Below are 19,282 nucleotides of genomic sequence, written 5' to 3'. Positions count from 1 at the left end.
TTATTCAAGAAACATTACTAAAGCTTAAATCGCACATCAAACCCGACACGTTAGTAGTCACCAAAAGACAGATCTACCAGACTGAAACTTAACAAAGAAATAAAGGTCCTAACAGATGTTATTACTCAAATGGACTTAATAGATATCTACAGAACATTCCATCCTAACACAAAAGAATATACCTTCTTCTTAGCACCCCATGGAACCTTCTCAAAAATTGACCACATGCTTGGTCACAAAGCAAATCTCAACAGATACAAAAACATTGGAATAACCTCCTGTATCTTATCAGACCACCATGCCTTAAAGTTAGATTTCAACAACAAAAATTATAGAAAGCCTACAATCTCATGGAAACTGAATAATGTCCACCTGAAACACCAATGGGTCAAGGAAAAAATAAATAAAGAAATTAAAGATTTCCTAGAATTCAATGAAAATGAAAGTACAACATACCCAAACTTATGGGACACTATGAAAGCAGTGATAAGAGGAAAATTCATAGTTCTAAATGCACACATAAAGAAGATGGAAAAAATCTCATACCAATGACTTAACAGAACCAACTGAAAGCTCTAGAACAAAAAGAAACAAACTCACCCAGGAGAAATAGACACCAGAAAAAATCAAATTGAGGGCTGAAATCAATGAAATAGAAAACAAGAGAACAATACAAAAAATCCGTGAAACAAAGAGTTGGTTCTTTGAAAAAATCAACAAGATAGACAAACCCCTAGCCAAATTAACCAAAAGGCAAAGAGAGAGCACCTAAATTAACAAAATCAGAAATGAAACAGGAGATATAACAACAGACAACCAGGAAATACAGAGAATCATCAGGTCATACTTCAAAAACCTGTACTCGCTGGGCGGTGGTGGCGCACGCCTTTAATCCCAGCACTCGGGAGGCAGAGCCAGGGGGATCTCTGTGAGTTCGAGGCCAGCCTGGGCTACCAAGTGAGCTCCAGGAAAGGCGAAAAGCTACACAGAGAAACCCTGTCTCGAAAAACAAAACAAACAAACAAACAAACAAAAAAACCTGTACTCTACAAAATTGGAAAATCTGGAAGAAATGGACAATTTTCTGGATAGATACCACATTCCAAAGTTAAATCAAGACCAGATAAACTATTTAAATAGACCAATAACCCCTAAAGAAATAGAAACAGTCATCAAAAGTCTCCCAACCAAAAAAAGCCCAGGACCAGATGGTTTCAGTGTAGAATTCTACCAGATTTTCAAGAAGAACTAATTCCAGTACTCATCAAATTGTTCCACACAATAGAAACAGAAGGAACACTACCAAACTCTTTTTATGAGGCTACAATTACCCTGATACCCAAACCACACAAAGATGCAACAAAGAAAGAGAACTACAGACCAATCTCCCTCATGAACATTGATGCAAAAATACTCAACAAAATATTGGCAAACCAAATCCAAGAACACATCAAAATAATTATCCACCATGACCAAGTAGGTTTCATTCCAGGAATGCAAGGATGGTTCAACATACGAAAATCTGTCAATGTAATACACCATATAAACAAACTGAAAGAAAAAACCACATGATCATCTCTTTAGATGCTGAAAATGCCTTAGACAAAATCCAGCACCCCTTCATGATAAAGGTCTTAGAGAAAGCAGGAATACAAGGAACATTCCTAAACATAATAAAGGCAATTTACAGCAAGCCAGCAGCCACCATCAAATTAAGCGGAGAGAAACTCAAAGGAATTCCACTAAAATCAGGAACAAGACAAGGCTGTCCACTCCATATTTATTTAATATAGTACTTGAAGGTCTAGCTAGAGCAATAAGACAACAAAAGGAGATCAAAGGGATAGAAATTGGAAAGGAAGAAGTCAAACTTTCACTATTTGCAGATGATATGATACTATACATAAGTGACCCCAAAAACTCTACCAGGGAACTCCTATAGCTGATAAACTTCTACAGTAAAGTGGCAGGACACAAGATCAACTCAAAAAATATCAGTAGCCCTCCTATACACAAATGATAAAAGGGCTGAGAAAGAAGTCAGAGAAATATCACCCTTTACAATAGCCACAAATAATATAAAATACCTTGGGATAACACTAACTAAACAAGTGAAGGACCTGTTTGATAAGAACTTCAAATCTCTAAAGAAAGAAATTGAAGAAGATATCAGAAAATGGAAGGATCTCCCATGTTCGTGGATAAGGTAGGATTAACATAGTAAAAATGTCAATCTTACCAAAAGCAATCTACAGATTCAATGTAATCCCCATCAAAATCCCAACACAATTCTTCACAGACTTGGAAAGAAAAATACTCAACTTCATATGGAAAAACAAAAGACCCAGGGTAGCTAAAAGAATCATGTATAATAAAGCAACCTCTGAAGGCATCACTGTCCCTGACCTTAAGCTCTACTATAGAGCTTTAGTAATAAAAACAGCTTGGTACTGGCATAAAAACCGACATACAGACCAATGGAATCGACTTGAAGACCCTGACATTAATCCACCTACATATGAACACCTGATTTTTGATGAAGAAGCCAAAACTATACAATGGAAAAAAGAAAGTTGGTGCTGGCATAACTGGATGTCAGTATGTTAAAGATTACAAATAGATCCATGTCTGTCACCATGCACAAAACTCAAGTCCAAGTGGATCAAAGACCTGAACATAAATCCATTTACACTAAACTTAATAGAAGAGAAAGTAGGAAATACTCTTGAATGTATTGGCACCGAAGATCACTTCCTAAATACAACACCGCAGCACAGACACTGAGCACAACAGTTAATAAATGGGACCTCTTGAAATTGAGAAGCTTTTGCAGGGCAAAAGACAGAGTCAATAAGACAAAAAGACAGCCAACAGAATGGGAAAAGATCTTCACCAACCCCACATCTGACTGAAGACTGATCTCCAAAGTGTATAAAGAACTCCAGAAACTAGATATCAAAATACTGAACAATCCAATTAAAAAATGGGCTAAAGAGCTAAACAGAATTCTCAAAAGAAGAATTACAAATGGCTGAAAGACATTTAAAGAAATGCTCAACATCCTTAATCATCAGAGAAATGCAAATCAAAATGATATAGAGAAACCCTGCCTCAAAAAACAAAAAAATCCTTTGGGTATATATATAGTAGTAAGGTTTTTGAGAAATTTCTCTATTACTTTCCATAGTGGGTTTACTAGTTTATATTCCACCAGAAATATATAGGGGCTCTTTTTCTCTCTCCACATTTTTGGTCAGCATTTGTTGTCATTGGTTTTCTTGATGATAACCATTCTAACTGGGATGAGATGAAAGCTCAAAGCAGTTTTAATTAGCATTTCTCTGACAGCTAGGGACGTTGAACACTTTTTCAAATATTTATTGGTTATTTGTATTTCTTCATTTCAGAACTACATGTTCATTATCTCATTTATTGATTGGGTGATTTGTTTTTTGTTTTTTTCCTTTTTGTGTATATTTAATTTTTGTAATTTTTTTCTTTGTGTATGTATGTATATGTGTATGTATCCTTTGTCTAATATGTAGTTGGCAGTTTTTCAGTTCTGCGGCCTGTTTCTTCACTATAGGGATTGTTTTCTTTGCTGTGTGTAAGCGTTTACATTTCATATGAACACATTTGTTAATTCTTATGGTTATTTTCTTGAGTTATTGAAGTCTTGTCCAGGAAATGGTTTCCTGTATCTTGAAGGTGTGTGGTATATACTTGTAGTCCCAGCTCTTGGGAGGTATAGACATACATCTATGGCTGGATTCCCTTTAAATTTCCATCTTTGTTTTCTTCCTCTAGCACTTCAAAGATCCAGGTCTTACAATAAGGCCTTTGACCCATTTTGAATTTACTTCTATTTTTTATTTCTACTTTTTGTGTCTGGTGGGAGATAGGGTTCTAGTTTAATTTTTCTACATGTGGAAATCCAGCTTTCACATTATTATTTATTAGTCTGTCTCTCCAAGTGTGATTTTGATACCTTTGTCAAGAGACTGGACCTGTGTGGTTTTATTTCTGAGTCCTCTATTCTATCTCTTTGGTTCACATCTCTCACTTTTTTTTTCTTTCTTGGTTTTTCGAGACAGAGTTTCTCTGTAGCTTTGAGCCTTTTCTGGATCTCGCTCTATAGACCAGGCTGGCCTTGAACTCACAGAGATCCACCTGGTTCTGCTCCTGAGTGCTGGGTTTAAAGGCGTGCACTACCACCACCCGGCCTGGCTATTTATTTTTATTTATGCTTTAATGCAATCTTTTCTTGACTTTGGCCTCCACTCCTGAGATTCTTCTGCAATGGGCAGTCACTGGTGATGTTTTCCACTGTTTTTGTTTGTTTGTTTGTTTGTTAGTTTTGGTTTGTTTTTCTTTGATAAAACACTAGTTTTCCTGCTGAATTTTTCTTACATGTTGTTTTGTCATCCAGATTGTTGATTTTTTTCATCCAGTGCTGACTTTGTCTGCGTTCCTTGCTGACTTTCTGTTTAGCTCCTGGATTTAGTTCATCTACTGGTTGCATGTTTTTTGATACCACCAATCATTTCACCAATAAACTTGGATTTTTCATCTGGCAGTGTCTTTGAATTCAGAAGTTGGAGAGTTAAAATGCTTTGACCTTTCATTTTTCTTCTGTTCCTAATTTGGGATTTGTGAATCTGCTAGTTTGGGTGTTGCTTCTGGTTTTACTTGTAGGTATTAGTGAGAAGCTTAATCTTGAGGCCTTACTCCCACCGTGAAAGGAAAAAATAAACCTTCTGATGGCAGTGTCAAACCATACAGGACAGAGAATCCACTTGAACCTGATTAAAGCTCACTCCTACATTAGCAATGACTGCGGTCCAGAAAACGGTAAAACTAATAGAGACTGCTGTGAGGTTAAAATTGCTTGAACAAATGGGATACAGTGAATGGATGAGATGTAGGAGGCAGGGAAAGGTGAAACACAGAAAAAGACAAGTGGGGAAGTTATGGAAAGGAAAAGAGAAGAGGAGATTTAGAAAAAATTAAAAGTAATCATAAAACAACAAAAGATATCCTATTTGTGAGATTTTTTTTTTTTTAACTTAGATAAATGGCTGGAGAGATGACTCTGTGTTTAAAGCACATGTTGCTCTTGCTGAAGACCCAGGTTCAATTCCTAGTACTCACATGAGTTCCTAGGCTCACAATTCTCTGTAACTCCAATTCCAGAGGATCTGACTCTTTCTTCTACCTTCTGAGGGCACCGGGCAAATATGTGATGTACATACATACTTGCAGGCAAATACCATACATATAAAATAAAATACATGAATCCAAATTTTTTTAAATTAGATAAATGTAAAAATAGGAATAAACATGGGCCAGTGAGATGTTTGAACAGGTAAAAGTGCTTGCTTTTTAACATCTGAGTTTGCACCTTACACCTGTCAGAATGGCTATGATCAAAAACACCAATGACAGCCGGGCGGTGGTGGCGCACGCCTTTAATCCCAGCACTCGGGAGGCAGAGCCAGGCGGATCTCTGTGAGTTCGAGGCCAGCCTGGGCTACCAAGTGAGTTCCAGGAAAGGCGCAAAGCTACACAGAGAAACCCTGTCTCGAAAAACCAAAAAAAAAAAAACACCAATGACAGTCAATGTTGGAGAGGATGTGGAGCAAAGGGAACACTCCTCCACTGTTGGTGGGAATGTAAACTTGTATAACCACTGTGGAAATCAGTATGGCGGTTTCTCAGAAAATTAGGAATCGATCTACCTCAAGACCCAGCCATCCCACTCTTGGGCATGTACCCAAGGAATGCTGATTCATACCATAAAGATACATGCTCAGCTATGTTCATAGCAGCACTATTTGTAATAGCCAGAACCTGGAAACAACCTAGATGCCCGTCAATGGAAGAATGGATGAAAAAAATGTGGTACATATACACAATGGAGTACTACTCAGCAGAGAAAAACAATGAAAGCATGAAATTTGCAGGCAAATGGATGGAACTAGAAAAATCATCCTGAGTGAGGTAACCCAATCCCAGAAAGACAGTCATGGTATGTACTCACTCATAAGTGGATTCTAGATATAAAATAAAGAACAATCAGACCACAACCCATAGAACCATGGAGGCTATATATATAGCATGGCGGTCCCCAGGACGACTGTGGCTTGTAATAAATTTCCGTTTTACTCAATTATTGAAAAAAAAAATAGCCAAACATGTGGAAACACATGAACTATGAACCAAAGGCTGAGGGGCCCCCAGCTGGATCAGGCCCTCTGAATAGGTGAGACAGTTGATTGGCTTGATCCGTTTGGGAGGCAATTAGGCAGTGGGACCAAGTCCTGTGCTCATTGCATGAGTTGGCTGTTTGAAATCTGGAGCTTATGCAGGGACACTTGGCTCAGTCTGGGAGGAAGGGACTGGACCTGCCTGGACTGAGTCTACCAGTCAGGGAGGCTTTGCCCTGGAAGAGGTGGGAATGGGGGGTGTGCTGGGGGTAAGGGGAGGGGGGGAGGAGGGAGAACAGTGGAACTCATGGCTGATATGTAGAACTGAATGGTATTGTAAAATAAAGGGAAAAAAAAAAAAAAATCTGAGTTTGATCCCCAGAACTCAAACTGGGAGAAGAGAACTGATACCCACAAGTTGTCCTCTGACTTTCACATGCATGCATGCATGAGCCTGCATTTATACACATAAAATAATAATGAGAATAAGTACATAAGCATGGATTCTTTTTCTATTTGTTTTTAAAATTAAAAGCTAATAAAGTAGCTGGGCATGATGCAGCATGCTCGTGATTCTAGTACTAGGGAGGCAGAGGCAGAAGTATCAACCTTAGAACCAACTGAGGCTTTGTGACACCCTGTCTCCAAAAACCATCAAAATAAAGTCAAAATACTATTTGAAATATCACAGGAAGAAAAGTAATGAGAAATATAAGAGGAAAAACCAAGTAAGGAAAGGAAATACTACGCTAGATTAATTTATGAAGAATAAGAATTAAAGACATAGCCGGGCGGTGGTGGCGCACGCCTTTAATCCCAGCACTCGGGAGGCAGAGCCAGGTGGATCTCTGTGAGTTCGAGGCCAGCCTGGACTACCAAGTGAGTCCCAGGAAAGGCGCAAAGCTACACAGAGAAACCCTGTCTCGAAAAACCAAAAAAAAAAAAAAAAAAAAAAAAGAATTAAAGACATAAAAGTTGGAGCTTCAGTGATGGCTCAGCAGTTAAGATAAAGGCAATGGCTGTTCTTCCTGAGGACCATGGTCTGATTCCTAGCTCCTACATGGCAGCTCACAACCATTTGTGACTCTAGTTCCAGGGGATTCTGTCTTCTCTGGCCTCCATTGGCACCAGCATGCAAGTGATGCACAGATATATACACAGATAAAACATCCATACGTGTTTTTAGAATAAATAAAAACTTTTTCTTAAAGTGTCATAAGTGAAAATACTACCACAAGCCTACTATAAAGAAATGGAGGAATGAAAGAAAAAGCTGCCGTGTTAGCAGCTTCAAATGGCAGACTGCCAGTTAGATAAATGGTGAGGGAGGGGAAGGTCAGCTGTCCCTGTAGATTTTTAGCTCTCAGATTTATGCTGATTTGAGCCTGTATTGGACGAGTCTCTAATGTCTGCCATAACTGTCTTCGTTTTTATAGCTTCTCTTCTTTGTGTGCCAGAGGCTTCTCATGGCCGCACTTACATTTTTGGTTGATGGGTTAGACAGATTTCTCCCACCCATGTAGACTCCTCTTGGGACCTAGCTAGAGAGTGGAGCATGGGAGAAGCATCTTCAGTACTCAGATCTGCATGGATGAAGGACCTGTTTCCACACTTTTTAACTCCAATGATCATTGGAGCTTCAGAGTTTTCAGACTCCAGTGTACACCGGAGAGGTCCCCCATGAGCCTGATCTACCTACAGACCTCAAGCTCAGAGTCACTGTCAGTTAATGAGATCTGCTCCTGGCCACAACTCCCTCTCAAGCCATCTATCCACCTGGCTGTGGCACCTTAAACAGTCTCCCTGCTCTGTGGCTGTTTCCTGTTCCAGGTCTCCAGCATAGCTCAGTTTTAAATAATAGATTATCTGCTAAGATGGTGCCCAGATGCCAGTGGTTATTTTTTAAATCACAGGGTCCTTTTAGGATAACTGTTTATCCTAAAATCAAGATGTTAATATAAAAAACCATTAATAAAAGTACATTTTACTTTTGTAGAACTTGAAAGTTAATCAGAAGGGACATCTTTCTCTTTTAAAGATGTATGTATGTATGTATGTATATATATATATTTTATGAATATGGATGTTTGTTTGCATGTAGGTCTGCACACTAGAAAAGAGCTTTAGATACCATTGTAGACAATTGTGAGCCACCATATGGGTTCTGGGACTTTAACTCACGACCTCTGGAAGAGCAGACAGTGTTCTTAACCACTGAGCCATCTCTCCACCTATCTTCTAACAAACTTGAAAGTTGTCATAATTTTACAGCTTTATATTTTAAATGAAAGGCTCCCTCCCTGTTTAGTCTTCTGAAGGGCCAGTACTCCTTACAATTGGTAGACAGATGGCACCTCAGCTCAGATAGCTTTCTATCCTGTTTGAGAGCCTGTTACATTGCTTCTACAACTTTTCCACATGGACCAGATTGAACTGTTCTTTCTTCCTGCTGCTCGGAACATTATCTTTTTATAGCTCATCTTCCGGAATCATGTGATACCTAGCTTAAAGTCAAGAAAAGTAGTTTAAATGGGGCATGGTTTACAGGGTTGGCCTTCATCCAGGTAATTGGTGTTTCCTGCTCTGAAGCTCATTCCCTAGGGAGAACAGAGCTTTATCTTTCTCTCTAAGCAGTCTGTTGTGCGCTTTGTTTGTTGTGCTTTCTTCTACTTCTGCCAACGTTTGTTTTACAGCTTGCAACACATGAGGTTGCACACATGAGGAGCCTGCTGAGTGAATGGTTTTGTCTAGTAAGTTATGCGCTAGGACCATGCACTACTTTAAGTGAGATTTTTAGATGTAGGTCTGGCTCTGTCTTTGTTACAGTCTTAAGGGAGAAAGAACCACATTTGTGAGAAATGTGACTAGGTTATAGCTAGGGAATAGGTGTGCTTTTTGTTGTTGTTGTTGTTGTTTTTTGTTGTTGTTGTTTTGTTTTTTTGTTTTTTGTTTTTTTCTAGTGGCTGGAGAGACAGCCGTGGGTGCTGGGAACCGAACTCTTATATTTTTGGTTGTGAGCCTAGCCTTTAACGGCTGAGCCATCTCTCCAGCCCAAATGTTTTTTTGTTTTTTGTTTTGTTTTTTTTTTAGTTTTATTTATTATGTATACAGCGTTCTGTCTGTATGCATGCCTGCAGGCCAGAAGAAGACACTAGGTCTCTGTGTATGTAGATGGTTGGGAACCACCATGTGGTTGCTGGGAATTGAACTCAGGACCCCTGGAAGAACAGCCAGTGCTCTTAACCTCTGAGCCATCTCTCCAGCTGTTTTTTTCTTGTTGTTTTGTTTTTTCAAGACAGGGTTTCTCGGTGTAGTTTTTGGAGTCTGTCCTGGAAATTGCTTTGTAGACCAGGCTGCCTTGAGCTCACAGAGATCTGCTTGGCTTTGCCTCCAGAATGCTGGGATTAGAGGTGTGCGTCACCACCGCCCGGCAGGAGTGTGTTCTTATAGATGCCTAGAGTTTCTTTCAATAATGGAGTGTTCCCCGGGATTTCTGATCACTGGCAGTTAGGGTCCTGTGATCACTTGTCTGATTGCTTGTAAAACCAGAAAACATTTCTTAACCTATTTGCAGTTTGAGCTTATCTGAGCTGACAGTTATCTCACTTGGTATGAAGTACCCATGTGTTCTCCTGAGGAACTAGGAATGGCTAAGTAGCTCCTGTTGAAATTGTGACTGTAGTGTGATAATACATGCACTGTCTTAGCTTTCTAAAAGCCAGAAAACTCCCAGGTTCTAAAATGTGACCCAGAAGGTTTCAGATGAAGAATTTTAGATCTATGTTACTAATCTTGGTTGTTTTTAATTTTATTTTATAATACCATTCAGTTCTACATAACAGCCACAGATTCCCTTGTTTTCCCCCTTCCTGCCCCCCTCCCCTTCCCCCCAGCCCACTCCCCATTCCCACCTCCTCCAGGGCAAAGCCTCCCCCTGAGGACTGAGATCGACCTGAGAGACTCAGTCCAGGCAGGTCCAGTCCCCTCCTCCCAGATTAAGCCAAGCGTCCCTGCATAAGTCCCAGGTTTCAAACAGCCAACTCATGCAATGAGCCCAGGACCTGGTCCCACTGCCTAGATGCCTCCCAAACAGATCAAGCCAATCAACTGTCTCACCTATTCAGAGGGCCTGATCCAGTTGGGGGCCCTCAGCCTTTGGTTCTGAGGAATCTGGATGCAGACATCCACGGCTAGGTCCCGGGTGGAGCGCCGGGAGTCTAATTAGGGAGAAAGAGGAGGGTTTATATGAGCGAGAATTGTTGAAACCAAAGTGAAAGACCCCCGAAGGCAGTCTTCCCTCTGGAGAGACCCTCGCCCAGAGATCACACGAGACCACAAGTCAGACAGATGCAAACAGCAAGAGGCTTTATTCAGGAACACGGGTACCCGGGGCAACACAGTCCCTCAAGAAGCTCAAGAGACTGGCGCGCCCACGGGCTGGAGCGGAGGGTTTTTATAGGGTCGGGCAGCAGGAGCACGAGGAGGGCGGGTTCAAACTCAGGGCAGCCCATGGTTTACAGGGTTCTGATTGGACGATTCAAATGAGGCCGGGTTCAAACTCAGGGCAGCTCGTGGTTTTTCCCCGAGCTTGACACGCCTGCTGTCTGGCTCCAAGCTGTTTTTCTGACCTTTAGTACCCTTTTCTGGGGCCAGGAGGCCGGCTGTAGACACCCTGCGCTTTTTAGACCTTACTTGAAATGGCGTTAGGCTAAGCTAGTATGCTGGGATCTTTCAAAAGTTGGATAAAGCACAGGGACAAATAAAATAGCCAAACGAATGGAAACACATAATCTTGGTTGTTTTTTAAAAACAGATTTTATTTCATTTTATGTATACTGTCAGTCTGAGTGTGGATGTAAGAAAGTAGTCTGTGTGATTACAAGAAAGAACATGGATTTTGGGTCATACTAACCTCCCCTGGACCATTTGCCCTCTGAAAAATAGAGTGTATTGAAAGAGCACAGCAATACCACAGAGAGTTTAATTAAGCAACATAACTTTTGTTTTTTTGAGGCAAAGTCTTACTTATATAGCCCTGGCTGGCTTAGAATTTTCACAGAGATCCGCCTGCCTCTGTCTCCTGAGTGCTAGGATTAAATGCATGCAGTGGCTAAGATGATATAATTCTTAATCTAGGTTAGTCCTCTTTTCTTTCTGCCCCCCTTTTCAACTAAAAAGTTAAATATATGTTATCTATTTATACGTTCCTGCCTCTAAAACAATTTAAATAGAGCAAAATGATAATGGTTTTGTCTTCCATTTTGCAAAATTGTATTTATTTTTTTGTTTCTACTGTCTGTCTCTGTCCCTAGGGGAGCATGTAACGTCAAGGTTTAAGAATGAAGTGGAACGGATGGGTTTTGATATGAACAATGCCTGGAGGATTTCCAACATCAATGAGAAATACAAGTGAGTTACATGGATGCTTGCAGACTGAGTTTCACAGCCAGTACTTTTAACAGAGTTAAAATTCTCAGGTGGCAGACCATTGAATTTATGTACTTTGAAATAGAATTTTGTTTATTAGCTCTAAATTCATGCTCTTCATAGTTTTTGAACCTTTTGTTCAGTATTTCTGGAGTGGAAAATGATCCTTGCTTAATAAGATACTGAAACCTTCCTTTTAACCCCTGTGGGCCTCTGTTCTTCCTTCCTCGTGTATCTAGATGATGCTGTGCTCATCGTGGGCAGTAGTGTTTTCATCACCACTTTGGCGTTCTGTTAGAGATAGGATCAGTGATCTCAAAAGGAAGGACAAGTGTACCCAGGAGCTTCTCCAGTCCCTCCAGGCCCCGAGGTCCAACAGCCGCTTATAATCACTCAGAGGCTTAATATTAATTACAAACTGTATGGCCTGTGGCTCATATAATCTAACTCAGCCCATTACTATTAATCTATGTATCGCCACGTGTTCTGTGGCTTTACCTGTGTCCCATTACATGTTGTTCCTTGGACAGTGGACTGGTGTCTTCCCCAACTCCTCCCTTCTTCTCTCTCTATCCCCACTTGCCTCTAAGCTGCCTTGCCATAGGCCAGAGCTGTTTTGTTTATTAGCCAGTGGGTGTAACACATATATTCACAGTGTACAGAAAGACATCCCATAATACTTCCTGTTTTCTGTCTAATTAAAAAGGAAGATACATAGTAAGATAACAAAAACAGTTATCAAGCAAGAATTATAGTTATACTATCTAGTCTATTTGTATTTGACAAAATTAAAGAAAATCTATGATCCATCCTATTTTTTGAGTCTAAAGAACGTGTGTGTGTGTGTGTGTGTGTGTGTGTGTGTGTGTGTGTGTGTGTGCGTGTGTGCGCGCGCGCGCGCTTTAGCTCATGCTCTCAGGTATGTATATGTACATGCACCTGTGGAGGTGGAGGCCAGATGATAGCTAATGTTAAGTGTCTTTTATCACTTGTCACCTTATTTTTTTGAGACAGGGTCTCTCACTGAACATGGGCCTTGTCAGTTCAGCGAGTCTAGCTGACCAACCAGCTGGAAGGAGCCTTCTGTCTCCCCCTCCCCAGTGCTAGGATTACAGGCATGTGCCAGCACACCCAGACTTTTACATGGGCACTGGGGATCTGAACTTGGGTACTCATGATAACACAGCAAACACTTTCCTACTGAGAAATACCCCCAATCCCTCATTGCTAATCTTAATAGCAAATTTTCACATCTGTGACCATTTAACCATTAATTAAATAACTATTATTAAATGTTCATCCATTACCTGTTTCCTTAAAACATAAAAATGCTTTGGTGAGGAAAGGCAGTTAAATACTGTGGTTTTTGTCAATCTTAAGTTTCTGTAAGGGCTGGAGAGATGGCTCAGAGGTTAAGAGCACTGACTGCTCTTCCAGAGGTCCTGAGTTCAATTCCTAGCAACCACATGGGGGCTCCCAGCCATCTCTAATGAGATCTGGTGCCCTCTTCTGGCATGCAAGGTTACATGGAGGCAGATGTTGTATACATAATAAATAAATAAATCTTTTTTTAAAAAAAGTTTCTGTAAAACAACAAGGTCCAGAAGACTGAAATGAATCTATTCCCCTCGTAAGTTTCTTTGCAGCACTAATCATCCTTGGATCTTTTCAGTTACCTCAAATTACAGTAGCCGTTTTCTTGATCTGTTTGTGGTTGGCCAGTTTTCACTGGAAAGTCTACTCCTTACTGCAGCTCTTCACATGGGCCTAGCCAGCAAGTGAAGAGCATGGGGTTACAAAGCTGCAAGAACTTCACATGGGGCTTTTCTCAGAGGCAAGCTGAAGGAGAGAAAAGCCATAGGAACCTCAGGCTACATAGGCTTTGCTGAGTGGAACCCCTTCCCCTACCCTGGAGCTGCTTACTCTCAGTGAGCAGAGCTGACTTCTGAGTAGAAGAGATATGGGGTCTGTTAGACAGTGAGCACAGAACCACCAGTTCATATGAGCAAGTCTGTCTCCAGGACTGTGAACCAGTCATCCCACCATTAAAGAATGAGATCCAGGTCTAGTCTTCAACCTAAAACAATCAAAAGAACAAGACGAGTGATTAGAGAGTGGTTGCCATGGTCACTGGCAAGAGCTGGAATGGAGGCATATGCCTTTAATTCCAGGACTTGGGAGGCAGAGGCAAAGTGGATCTGAGTTCAAGGATAGCCAGGACTATACAGAGAAACCCTCTCTAGGAAAACAAAACAGAAAAAATAAACCAAAAAAAATATAGCTTGAATGGGTGTTAAGAAGTTTGTGTAGCTATTCTCAATCACAACCATCCTCCTGGCTCGGTGGCTTTTAAATGTCTGGTTATCTTCTGGAAATTGAGAGCAAGAAAGAAAGAGATGTAGTGTAAAGTGATCAAATCTCCTTCTAACACATAGAACAGAGTAGGGGAGGGTGGTGAAGGTAATGATGTCTTAGTTAGTGTTTCTATTGCTAAAATAACACACCATGACCAGAAAGCAACTTCAAGAGGAAAGGGTTTGTTTGGCTTACACTTCCACACTACAGTCCTCATCAAAGGAACTCAGGGTAGGAACCTGAGGGGCAGGGACTGAAGCAGAGACCACAGAGAAGTACTGCTTGCTTACTGGCTTACGCTCGATGGCTTGCTCAACTGACTACTGAACCATCCAGGACCACCTTCCCAGGGGTGACATCACCCATAGTGGGCTGGGCCCTCCCACATCAGTCATCAATCAAGAAAATGCCTATGGGCCAATACTGGGGAGGAGTTTTCTTAAGTTTCCTTCTTCCCACATGAACCTAGCTTGTGTCAGATTGGCATGAAAACTAGCCAGCACAGATGCTTTGTGAGTTTTTTTTTTTTTGTTGTTGTTGTTTTTTTGTTTTTTTGAGACAGGGTTTCTCTGTGTAGTTTTGCGCCTTTCCTGGGACTCACTTGGTAGCCTAGGCTGGCCTCGAACTCACAGAGATCCGCCTGCCTCTGCCTCCCGAGTGCTGGGATTAAAGGCGTGCGCCACCACTGCCCGGCTGTGAGTTTTAGTATTAATTTCCATACTGCTTTCAAAAGGAGGGTTACCCAGTGATACTGCCCTGTAAATAAAGCCTGTCAGAAGTACTCTGTCCCAGGTCAACAGCTTGACTTGAGAATGTATCTGCCACCTTTCATTTTGAAATGAGAGAGAGAGAGAGAGAGAGAGAGAGAGAGAGAGAGAGAGAGACAGACAGACAGACACGGATGGGGGAGAGACAGTGTCTTTCTCAGTATATAGTTTCTTCTGTAGTGTGTTTCATAGGGATTATGATTATTGCTTATTCACGTTACTAATTTGGCTCACTGGGATTATTACTGTGTATTGTATCAGTGTATCTCCTGGCTGTACTTGTTGCTTACAATTAGGACATCCTGGTTCAAGTCAGAGATTGAGTAAATTAATCTGAAGAGTTCTTTGGAGATCTGAAATGGTGGGCTTTGTCTGTTTCATGCTTCCTTTGATAAGAGCCGGGAAGACTGAAGCTAAGAGAGGAGACATAGATGCTTTTTCTGTAATTTAGCTGTCTATTCCAGTAGTTTAAAATGACATACACACACATGCATACATACATGCATCAACAGAGAATTATCATGGAGGGTGAGAATGTCCCTCAACTCTCATTGTTTTATTGCTAGATTACCAAATTCCAAAAGGTAGCGTCAGATTGAACCATCAAAGATAATGTGTATAAAATATAAGCAAAATTATGGCTGCCCATTCTGTTAAGGAAACCAAAAACTCAAATACTGCTCCCTCAGTGCTAAGTTTTTTTCTCTTGTGCTAGTTTTTTCTCCTGGCTAGAGAATGAGTACAGGTCCTTGAACATGCCAGACAAGCACCCTCACAAAGCTGGCTTTGTGGTGGCATGAACAATGCCCCCGTGCTGGCTCATGTAGTATCCTGCATCCCTCTCACTCCCCGTCTTATTCCCTTCCCTTCCTCCTTTCTTCTCACCACCATTCTCTTCTTTCCAACAGATTATGTGGTAGCTATCCACAAGAGCTCATAGTACCTGCCTGGATCACTGACAAAGAACTAGAAAGTGTGGCAGGCTTCCGATCCTGGAAGCGCATCCCTGCTGTCATCTACAGGTAAGTAAGCCAGACCAACCCCTGGTTAGGCTGGTACTATTGCCCCACCACCTGCTGCTATCCTGGCAAGTGCCAGGTGGGGTAGGGTTCAGAGACAGTCCCGGGCAAGTCCATGCTTCCTTATTGCTGAAGCTGCTGTGCCTGCAGAAAGAAATACACTAGTACTCATTGTGTCCAGAACACTAGCTGGTGGTGTGAGTGGACCCTGATGAGAACATTTTAATAGAAAAGTGTCTGGGCCAGGTGTGGCAGTACACCTTTAATCTTAGCACTCGAGAGTTAGAGATAGGTGGATCTCTGTTAGTTCAAGACAAGCCTGGTCTACATCTATATAAAGACTTCCAGGCTAGACAGGGCTATTGCACAGGAAGACCTTGTCTTTTTTTTTTTTTTTTTTTTTTTAAGTGTTAATTTAAAACTGGGTGGTGGCAGTACACACCTTTAATCCCAGACTCCTGAGGCAGAGGCAGGTGAATCTCTGAGTTAGAGGCCAGCCTGGTCTACAAAGTGAGTTCCAGGACAGCCAAAGCTACAAAAATAAATCCTGTCTCAGAATACTGGGGGTGGGGGTGGAGGAGCATTCTTTCTTGTGCTTGCTGCATTTAATCTCAGATGTTTAATAGGGCTTTTGTGTTGAAAGATTGGTGAAACTTAGAGCTGAATGAACTATAACGGTGTTTGTGGTTGTCACTTTGACATATGGAAAGACTCTTGTTTCGAGATAGAATTAGAAACAGTGGGACTGGGTGGAAAATTTCAGAAATCCAAGACGTAAGAACTGTACGTGATTTCTTGTGGGGAAACATGTATGAACCTCTGTTAATCCCAGATACAGACCTAAGAAATGTTTCCATCTGATTTAGCTTGCTGACCAATTGCAGCTTTTAAGGTTGCTTATAGGAACATGGGTGAGGAGTGGGTTAGAGAAACAGATGATTCGGAGATAGCTTCCCCATTGTGGTGACTGGTGAAAGCTGCATTACTGGCATTTCCTACAGAACTGTAGGCAGCCCCACCAGAGTTTTCTTCCCAGCAAGTGTTTACTGCTGTTATACCCTTGGAGAGGTGCATATTCTTGTGCTGTGAGCATCTTAGAAGTTTCCCTCTTCCCTGCAAGAGGGGTATTTTAATTTAGAGGAAATAGCTATGTATAACAAGTGCTAAGGGGTCCAAAATTTGAAAGGGGTGGGTGAGATAAAACAGATCGACCTGACTTCCTGTCCATTCTGACTTTGGCACCCTAATTGACTCCAGTCTGTTTCTGATGAGCAGAATGAGACAGGTAATTCTTATGTTACAGCATGCTTTGGCATGTTGATGAGAGCTTCTTAACACTTTAATGTCTTTAAGTGACATTTGGAATAAAGTATATGAAATAAAAGTGTACAGTTAGGCCGGGCAGCAGTGGTGCACGCCTATAATCCCAGCACTTGGGAGGCAGAGCCAGATGGATCTCTGTGAGTTCGAGGCCAGCCTGGTCTACAGAACAAGATCCAGGACAAGCACCAAAACTACACAGAGAAACTCAGAGAGAGAAAGAGAGAGAGAGAGAGAGAGAGAGAGAGAGAGAGAGAGAGAGAGAGAGAGAGAGAGAGAGAGAGAAGAAAGAAAAGAAAAGAAAGTTCTTGAGTGCTAGCTTTATAAGTCAGTGACCTTTTTGCTCTTACACAATCATGTTAATTTTTAGGAAGTCATTATTGTGTCTTGTAACGTTAATGGTCTCCATTTAATTTTTCTGGTGTGTATACTTTATAGATTCTGCCCAAGGTGAACCAAAACAATGGCTTAGTTAAAAACTGCCCACCAGGAGCCATTGCATTCAAATATTGAGGCTCTAGGAAAGTGTATTTCTTGTGGCATTCCTGTTGAAGGTAAATTCTGATGCCCACCTGAATACAGAAAGTGAACGATATTTGCTGTGCTCAGTGGAACCCATTAAGCCTTCCATTTTCATCATTTTTGTTTTCTGACACCACTGGAAAAGTAGGTCACCAAATTGACCTATCACTCAAGTGGTGAGAATGACATGGGAGTTAGCAGTGAAAGCTGAAGGGATTTATAAGAATGGGAAAGCAGCTGGCTGCTGTGCCCAACAGCTGTGTTAGATCAGCTGCCTGGCATTTGTGAGACTTGCTGACTTGGAGCAGAAAGGCAAGTTCTCTCATCTTCTCAGTAACAGGCTTCAGTGAATCCTGCCCTTAGGCAGAAAGCCTAAGTGTGCTATGTAAGAAAGGCTCCTTAGAATGTGATAAGACATTTAGCTTTTTCTTTTTCTTTTCTAAAATGTTATTTTAAAAGGCATGACTTCTAGGGTTCCCCCATTATAGAGATCCTAGAATATATACATAAATGGAAATTTTCATTTTCAGTGTTAGAGAGAAAATCAAGATTATAGTTGCAAGTTCTTGATGTAGCATGTGTTTGAACTTTATTCCATTTTTACTAGTAAATATTACAGTTCCCAAACTTTTAATTGACATACTGGAAAACACCTGAAATTTTAGTAGCATTTCAGCATAGACTGTGTTTGGAAAAGGATCTGTCAAGAGTATGGTTTAGTGGGATTGTGATGTCTTCCTTCTATGAGCCTGAGGAAGGAAGCATGGCTGGGTCATTGAGTGCTGTGCCTCTGGTAAGACTAACTTGTGACTCATAAAGGAGTCCACTGTGGGCCAGGTGAGTGTTCCAGTTACAGAGATGGGAAATGTTTGAAAAGAAGCTTCAAGCCAGCAGTAATGAGCATGGGTACTGCAGTGGGCCCTCAGAAGTGAGGCAAAGCAATTTGTTCGATAATTTAGCATCTAATGATTTGGATTTAGTATCCAAAATGAAGAATTTGTATTTAATTATTACATAGTAGAATTAGAATAGTATTCATAATTTTTTTAAAAAGCGTATTTCCCAAACATAAAGGTTCAGAATATCTAAACTATGAATGTTAGTTCATTTTCTCTGAGAATATTCATTTATCATTTGTTGGTAACTTTATAGAGGGCACTATAAAGTAGGATGTAATTGAGAAAGTTATGTAGGTTTTGTTATTCATTTCTGTCCCTATTAATACTGCAAGGATTTGAAGCCAATTCAATATTTACCTAGTGTCAGGCTATTCATTAAAGAACTTACAATCAGCTACCATACTTCTTATTTGAGTACAGAGCATCAGATGGGGGCCTTGAAATAGTAGTTATTATCTCTTGTCTCCACACAGGCACCAGAGCAATGGAGCTGTCATTGCCCGCTGCGGACAGCCGGAGGTTAGCTGGTGGGGCTGGCGAAATGCTGATGATGAGCATCTGGTGCAGTCAGTGGCCAAAGCCTGTGCTTGTGACTCTCAATCAAGTATCAGCAAGGTGTCCACTAGGAACACTTGTCGGGACTTTCCCAATGGCGGAGATCTTTCTGATGTGGAGTTCGGTAAGGTGCTCTCTAGGCCCATGGCAGCAGTTTTTAGAAGCACCTGGGAAGCTCTTCTTAAAGTGGCTTTTCCCTAGAAGACAATGTT

At 41.1% G+C, this 19,282-nt stretch overlaps 1 protein-coding gene across 11 annotated transcripts in view; it reads left to right on the top strand.

Moving 5' to 3' along the window:
- The window catches only part of Mtmr3 (myotubularin related protein 3), a 130,383-nt gene that overhangs the window by 83,296 nt on the left and 27,805 nt on the right, over positions 1-19,282 (top strand). For all 11 annotated transcript variants that reach the window (XR_013043104.1, XM_076547045.1, XM_076547044.1 and 8 more), the window contains 3 exons: positions 11,519-11,615; positions 15,664-15,777; positions 18,989-19,194. Coding sequence is in view for 10 of the 11 variants with exons in the window: in XM_076547045.1 (XP_076403160.1) it covers positions 11,519-11,615; positions 15,664-15,777; positions 18,989-19,194 (417 nt within the window). In the remaining variant the exon portion in view is untranslated. The remainder of the gene's footprint in view (positions 1-11,518; positions 11,616-15,663; positions 15,778-18,988; positions 19,195-19,282) is intronic.

The sequence above is a fragment of the Peromyscus maniculatus genome, chromosome 10 (genome assembly GCF_049852395.1).
Source record: "Peromyscus maniculatus bairdii isolate BWxNUB_F1_BW_parent chromosome 10, HU_Pman_BW_mat_3.1, whole genome shotgun sequence".
In the NCBI taxonomy this organism is placed as follows: Eukaryota; Metazoa; Chordata; class Mammalia; order Rodentia; family Cricetidae; genus Peromyscus; species Peromyscus maniculatus.
This window is presented reverse-complemented; position numbering and strand designations above follow the sequence as displayed.